The following is an 8,391-nucleotide window of genomic DNA, read 5'->3' on the forward strand; positions in this document are numbered from 1 at the left end:
TGATAGAGTTTTTTAATACTTTTTTATTGGCTGCTTGCTGAAACTTGCCTACAGATATATCACGTTTTCTACATTTAATAATATCATCATTGTGTACAAAATCGTTTCTCTTACTTATTGTTATTGTGCAGCTACCCTGGTGTGAATGAGAACAACAAAGCAAAACAAAACAAAAGGAAAGAAAACAAAAAAAAAAAAAAAAAAAAGAAAATAAATAAGAAGAAATAATAACTAAATGCTAAAGTAAAAAAATACAAGCTTTCATCGAATTCAATGACCCCTTCCGCTCTGAATGTATTTTGTGCAAATTAAGAGTGCAACTCTGTTTGGGGCTATAACTTCTCGATTTACGAAATCAGAAAACCATTGATAGCTACTGACACAAGCAGTATCGCCTACTTCCCAACATATGTCGTATTATATATTTCCTGACTTTTGTCTGAATGGAAAATATTTTCTATTAATATCATCCGCTGTCAATCAATATCTCATTGCTGTTCCGCGTTACATGCCGTGCTATTCGTTTTTTATTTGAAATATTATTACGTTGCGTCTCATTACGTTGGTTTAAGTAAAGTCGCTTCATTGAAGTTTAATGAATCCGTGTTAAAGCGTTGATATGACCAAGTGCACGCAAGATAATAGAATGAAGAACTCAGAAGGACATACGTATACACGTTTATAGGTTCAGATTATCAATGGTCATGCAATTGCAAGCTTACAAGTAGGCATTGTGTTCGCGAAACTAGCAAACGATGTGCTTAATAACAAATAATAACTTTCGTAGGGAAAGACTGACAGTTAATAAGTTGAAGTTTTTACACGAATTCGAAGATAGGTCTTGTATTCAGTGGCGACAATGGCGACGGATTTATTTAACAATATTAAGTCTTTCCATTGAACGTCCTGCCCATCTTAGAATGGATTCCGGTCATCTACCATTCAATGCATCTACCATCGTAATGCATTAGTATGCATATCCTGCATTAGTAGTAAGCAATGTCATGAATACATTTTCAACTTATATAATTCCTATTTTATTATGTTTAATATAAAATTATAGACGATTTCATTGAGAATTTATTGCCCATGGGCATGTCAAGTCGTGTACCTAAATTTTGCATACTTATATAGCTCTGCTTAATTGCAACTAAACTACCAATCAATTCTATTGGATTTCATTTATTGCTATATGAAAGTTTAGGCTTAAATCAGAGCTTTTATAGAAAGGATTTTTCGCGAACTAGATTTGCACTCTTCAATCTTCTAACACTAAATTTTATGAGTCAAATCGTTATCTCGCACTTGAATTAAGTCTAATCGAGCTATACCAAAGACTAGTATTACTTCGTTGTCACATAAAAAGTGATTTTTTGTAAGACCATGTAGATGGGAGGATTAAAAAAATGGTCCCTTTCCATCAAAACTTTTCACATTTCTTTAGTACGTCAAAACATGATTTTTTTTATCGATTTTTGTTCAGTTATAATATATTAACAATTGAATTTTTTTTTTTTTTTTTTTTGATATTGCAATTTTTCTTCTTCAAAAATGATCCGCTCCAGTTCATAATCAATAGCAATCGTCCTGTTTCCAAGATATGTCCATTAATTTTCTCATTTATTTATTCATTCAGTATAACAAAAAGTATAATAAAAAGTCATCTAGACCAAAATAGGAATATACTCTATATAGTATATATAATAAAAATTCTGAGCTCTTAGATTTAATGGGTACGTATACATTGGCTTATATTAGGAGCTTGCGTGTATTTTGGCTATTTTTTCACTAAATTAAATATTAATCAAAATAGTTTCTGGCATTTTCTGCAACATCTTGCAATATTTTTGGCAACATTGCGATATCATGCCGCAAGGACTTATATTGGCTTGGCAGTAATCCACCCACCGACCCATTCTCTCACTTATTCAACTTTGCGGATGCGCGGGGAAACCAAGCGATTCTCCTCCGATCTGAATAATTGGTAATCAGGAGGCGCCATGTCTGGTGAGTACTCTCGATTTGGCAGAGCTTCCCATTCAAGCTACAGCCGTATATCCCTGCGCAACTCTTGCAACAACTGGCTAAAATGAAGTTTTCAGTCAATTTGCGAGGTAGCCACATTTTCCGCCTTTTGGTCCCGGGTTCGAAAAGTTTTTGAGAGTCTGAGCTAGGCTTTCGGCCGATAAGTCTTCCAATTCATCGTTTTCCAGGTTTTTTCGTCCTTCAGGCTGTTGTTTTTTTCATTCCATCCCATTCTATCACCACTTTTAAATCATTGAAGACAAAATTAACAAATGGGATATGGTGGACCAGCATCACAATAAGCTAAACAGGTTTGGTAGGCTTCGGCAGTAGATTTCATCAAATTAAACAACAAAATTTGTGAGGCTCGGAAGTGCAATTTTGAGCGCTCTATGATTAGCGTCGTCGTACCGCTGAATAATTCAACAATATTAAATGGAGAACTGTTGTTTTATGTAGAACAAGGCCAAAACTCTGGTACCATGGTACTTTCCATTTCTTTACCATTTTTGAGCTGTGGAAGCCGCCAATCAAAAATCACAATACCGACATTTACGAATATGAATCTAAAGCGTGCCGGATAACGTAGATCATATGCTCGCCTGTATTGAAAACTTTACCGCAGTAGAAATTTGAACTCGCGACCATTGAGTTGTGAGTCCTTTTCAGCTACTCATGCGGATGTATCTCAAGCGGAAAAAAATATATCTGACATATCCATAATCGTGCGTGTGTGCTCAGTGAAGTGTTGTGAAGTAAAAGAAAAGTGAGAGAAGAAAAAACAAGATAAACATGTCTGGTCGTGGTAAAGGTGGTAAAGCTAAAGGCAAAGCAAAATCGCGCTCAAATCGTGCTGGTTTACAATTCCCTGTCGGTCGTATTCATCGTTTATTGAGAAAAGGCAATTATGCTGAACGAGTTGGTGCGGGTGCTCCCGTTTATTTGGCAGCAGTTATGGAATATTTAGCAGCTGAAGTTTTAGAATTAGCTGGAAATGCTGCTCGTGATAATAAGAAGACTAGAATTATTCCACGTCATTTGCAGCTGGCCATCCGTAATGATGAAGAATTGAATAAACTTCTATCCGGTGTAACAATTGCTCAAGGTGGCGTGCTACCAAATATTCATTCATAATGTCATTCGCTTATTTAGTATTTTGCTCGCCATTAAGAAGGTCCTAATTTTTGTCGACTTTGGTTGTTCTTCGCTCGAATGAGCTGGGCCGGTCTGATGAATCCCTATAAGGTGTTCATTAGCGATTTTTGTTATCTTAGGTGGTGGTGGTGGCGCCTTAATTATAAGTGTGCCATCAGGCGATATAATGGGAATGACATCTTTGGGCTTATAACCCTTGGGCAACTTGCTTTTGAATAAAGTCTTGATCGTCCCCGCGTTTCTTATGCTTCCCTCCTTCGACTACTTTTACACTCAATTCATTGAATTTAAATTCAGGCATATCCATAAACATCTGGATGGCTGGAATGTTGGAAGAATTTTTCTCATCTTTAACGCGAGCATTCCTTAATGATGGCTTGTAAGGTGTATAACGCACTCTGTGACGGCGACCACGGCGCAAAGCGTTAGTTGGATGGACATCCACATCTGAATTATCTTTCAATAACAATTGTTCAATTCCGCTGTTGGGATTATAAGTCAACTCAGCAAATAATGACACAAGCGACATAATGCGATCTTTTCTTTAATCGATTGATTGAATATGTAAAAATAAAATAAAAGTCAAGGCTTGCTTCAATATTTTATATATTTAATATAATTTTTTGCCTGGTTGCTTCGTTTTTTTCTTATATAAATTGTAAATTAAACAAATAAAACATGAACAGATATTAAGTCTAAACGAATCGAATGCTGTAATAAAAAATAAGTCTATCTCAACTGATTCTGGACATCGCACACATTCTCGTAAGCGTTACGAAGAGGGTGAAGTGGAAATTTGCAAAACTGGAAATTTAATATGCGATATAGGGCGATGTAGGTGTAACAGCCCGCTTAACAATGTATGCATTTTATATCTAACATTGTTACGAATAACAGACAACTAATTTTAAGTGAAAGATGAGGAGGAGGAGGAAGTAAAAGATTCAAGGGCGCGCAATTCGCTGGATTTCTTAAATTCTGTTAAATATAGTCCGCAAACAAAATTTATGAGATTAACAATTGAGTCTTTGCCGAAATGGTTAAATAAATTTTATGACTACAGATGAATCGTATATTTCTTAACAAGAAGCAATGCAAAATATATAATTAATCACAGGGGAGACATACTCCGGCGTTTTAACGAAATATGCTAAGAAAACGAAGAGATGGAAAAGAAAAATAATACGCAATTCCCTAACAATGTACGTATATTGCAAGTAACTACCAAAGTTACTTACCTACCTACGTATACGTATATTATGTTATAAATATGAAAAAAAGTAAATGACCTGTTTTACATGCTTATCGTGCCTTAAGACGTGCGTAATATATAATGAAGAAGAAAAAAATAAAAAGCAACAAAAAACAAAAACATTAACAAAAGAGGTTTTTTTTTTTTTTTGTTATTATTATGTTTAGGTTCCATAAACAGCACATGTTTGTAATGAACATAATGGCCAATTAATAAGTATTTAAGCGCACGCTCTATTTATCTCGATTACATATTAATGACTCACGCTTTACGTACTCGCTTATGTTCTCCTTCGGGTGACTCTTCGTTTATTCATATTTCATACCCTGGCGAAGATATACTTGGACTATGCATATGTAACAAAAGAGTTTGTACAGCGATGGACATAACGGTCTACAAATCTAAAAATATCAAATCGAAGCTACATCGATATTTTCTAGACAACCTATTAAACAATTAGAGGAATAAATTTTAAACTATTTCCCTTCACAGTCGAAAAAACGTACTCAAGCTCCAGCTTGGACACATCTTTCTTATATTGTTTCACTGAGCAAGTTGCGCGTTTAATGAGCGAACAGATGATCACAGATCATGTTACTTGGTAATCTATTAGAAATTGTCGTCAACGTAAATTCCCTTTGCAATATGAGTATCATTTTCCAAAAGCATTATTTTATCACTTTACTAAAATTTCCTGAAATTTATAAGATTATGTAAAGGTTTGCTTATAAGTCAGTAAACTTTTCGCTACAATTCTCTGTTGACTTAATTCATTGATCACAGATCATTAGTAGTAGTAGTAGTAGTAGTAGTAGTAAGCTTTATGGTCCTTAAAAAGAAATTTTAATTGCACAGTTTTGCAACAGTTTTGTTGTTTCAATAGACGCTTGTGTATGTCTCGGCAGCCAGATATGCAAGATTGAGACCCTTTTTGGAATTTTGGAATTCCTTCAGTATTGACATTGATTGCAAGAAAATGCCATTCCAATTTATGGCAAAGTTGGAATCGTTCATAAATTTTATCTGCTGTCATATAATCGGGTTCTTCTTGCTTACCAGTAACTTTTGTTACGTAATTTATAAAATCATTATCCCTTAGGGTGTCATCCTCAATCATTTCGACAAGATGATTTGCATTGAAAGTCACTCTTCTTCTATCTACTCGTTAAAACAGACAGAACCTGGCATAAGCACTAGTCGCCCACTATCTCCTTAGCAAAAAACCAACTGAGCGACCTAACAAGAGGCGCGCAATCCGTTTCAGGAGAAACTTAGCTGAAAATTCTTGTGTTTTCAAAAATCAAATGACGCGATTAAAAGAATTCAATACAAATGTAATGCAATTGTACTTATGTGATATGATGAAACTCATGCATATTAAAAATCGAAAAAACTAAATGGCCGATCAAATCCACGATATTGTCAATAAAAATTTATAAATTCTTGATTAACGTGTGTGTGGCTTTTCGTTTACCTTTACCACTTCAAAAGTCTATCGAGAGAAGCAAATTGGATTCGAAATGCTTCCTTTTTACTATCGTTACTTTAAATTGAAAACTCATCAATAAATGAATTTTCATATTCATTTGCGATGAGCAAAACAGCTACAAACTTGTCCATAACTGTTTCATGCAGTACATAACTGTTTCACGTGTATATGTTGCGTTCCGCATGTTCTTGCAAAAGAACATGGATGCCACGTATGTGTGATATAAAATAGTCTGTCAGCATTAGTAATAGACTTGACTTTGCTAAATTCGTCATAAGTACCTTTTTATTGCACTGCGTTACTTGCAACTTGAATATCTCAGTCTTTACCCTGTTGTCTTAATCTCATATTATCAAGCGGAAGGTAGATAATCGATTTAGCCCTTCATTCTGCTTTGCTGGTGTTCCTATATAGACTTGTCGGCTAGTGCCGAGAAGTAATACACAATCAATGCTCGCATTAAGCTTCAATTGCGATAGATGCTACTTAAACAGACATAACTTTTCGACTATTGTTGAGTTCATTCAGCTGGAAAACTGTAATGAAAATAAAGCTTAAGAGCGCCACCGAGAGCATAAACGATTAAACGGAAAACTCTTGTAAAGTCCCTGAAAGTCCCCATTCCTAGACGATTAATCTAGAATGGCCATCGATTTCACTAAGAAGGTGCACAACAATTACATAGGCTATCGACGAAAAGTGTTTGCATTACTTCTTACACTTGTCACTGCTATCGAATATACACCTACATCGGCAGCCTATAGCTTCGCAGTTTGCAACATATTTCGCTATGAAAATACACCAGCATGTTTTTATGTATCTCTCAATGAAGTACTCTACTCCAGGCTAGAATAGCAATAGATTGTTTTACAATGGAATATAGATGAGGAGGCCAATGTATCCTAGTCTGCCCTTTTAATTGAAAACCTTGTAAAGGGTTATTAACCTTCATCATTGTATGAATACATCAATCTATTACAATAAACCATTACACGTGGAGTAAGCAAACCAAAATCAATTGAATACAAACTCTAAACTCTTCGTCTCCTTTTGGCTCATTGAATAATATCAGACTAAATACAGTACTATTCAATCCACTCGGGAAGTAATAAAAAATTAAACACAAAAAAAAAAAAAAAAAAAAAAATGGTGCAATCAAAATAGCATCATAAGTAATATCAACGATCCTGCGATCATATTCCATTCACATTTTGCACATTCATATATTATGTCAAAATACTATTATCAATCATTATATTTCAATGGGTTGTGCGGTGAAATATTAGATATGGGAAAATTTTTACATTAAACCGCTCTCTCAAAATAGGCATTTTTATATGGAATTGAATTGATTCAATCCATTTTGATTCAATCCGGTTAGCTGTAGAAGGATAACAAAAATAAATACGAGGGCACCAGAAGGGCTATCATACTTAAATCCTTTCAGATAATGATCCTGGCGTTGTAAAGAAACTCTTACACAACATTGCCCGCTACAAATACATATTAATAACAGTAAAAGGATTTTGTTTTTTGTTTTTTTTTTTTTTTACAAAAAAAGAAATTATTCATTTTATTATGTGCGTGTGTACGACACTTTTTTTAAATTTCTTCTACATACAAAGCAATCATTTCGTTACCAATATTTCTCGGGTAGATGTGTTTATTTGTGTGTACGTGTGTATATACATATATAAAACTACTACAAATCTGAAAGATTAAAAATACTTTAAAAGGTTCTGATAGTGGTCTGTTACTTGATTGATTGATTGATTGATTGATTGATGATTTTATAACGATTCGAAGTTTTCATGATTCAAGACTGAGTTGGAATAATTTATAAAGCAACCAATTAAAAAGAGTAAGAAAGAAAGAAAGAAAGCAAGAGAGAGAGAGAGAGAGAGAGAGAGACAGAGAGAAAGATATAAAGAGAGAGAAGGCGTGAATCTGTGCGTAGAGGTTAATGAAGCAATATACTTGTTCCAGATGAAGGACGGTTCCTTCGGCAGCCCTCTTGCAAATCTGTAATAATAAGTAAATACCGCAAAAATCGTCAATTTACTCTTATTTCATATAAGTGGTAAGCATTCATTTCGTCCTGGCTGTTTGCTAGCTCAGAAGGACATCAAACGACTCAAGTCTGCCGTTGCATCTGCGATACATACACCTGTCTACATGTATATGTGTGAGTGTTTTTATTTTGACTTACGTGCTAAATGAGTTTGTATTTTATGAGGACATTTACCACATATGCTCTAATTGATATATTTATGTATGTACGTATATATGTATGTTTGTATTGATGTATTTTTTTATTTTTTTTTTTATATACTTATTCTTTCTCTTGTTTTTCAATGAATTTTATAAAAAATTTAGAATTTTTAATTTTGAGTTTTGTTTTTTGTTTTTTTTTTTCATATATCGAAGAGACGTTTTGTTTTCATATCCACTGGATCGCAGTTTAGAATTT

The 8,391-nt window shown here is 34.2% G+C and overlaps 1 protein-coding gene across 1 annotated transcript; it reads left to right on the top strand.

The window, feature by feature from the left end:
• The first annotated feature begins 2,728 nt into the window (after window positions 1-2,728).
• LOC119645175 (histone H2A-like) lies at window positions 2,729-3,174 on the top strand. Its single transcript, XM_038045154.1, has one exon. It carries the CDS (start codon window positions 2,818-2,820, stop codon window positions 3,157-3,159), a length of 342 nt encoding a protein of 113 aa, XP_037901082.1. The 5' UTR covers window positions 2,729-2,817; the 3' UTR covers window positions 3,160-3,174.
• Window positions 3,175-8,391: the final 5,217 nt, after the last annotated feature.

This window comes from Glossina fuscipes, unplaced genomic scaffold, assembly GCF_014805625.2.
Source record: "Glossina fuscipes isolate IAEA_lab_2018 unplaced genomic scaffold, Yale_Gfus_2 1, whole genome shotgun sequence".
NCBI classification, from domain to species: domain Eukaryota; kingdom Metazoa; phylum Arthropoda; class Insecta; order Diptera; family Glossinidae; genus Glossina; species Glossina fuscipes.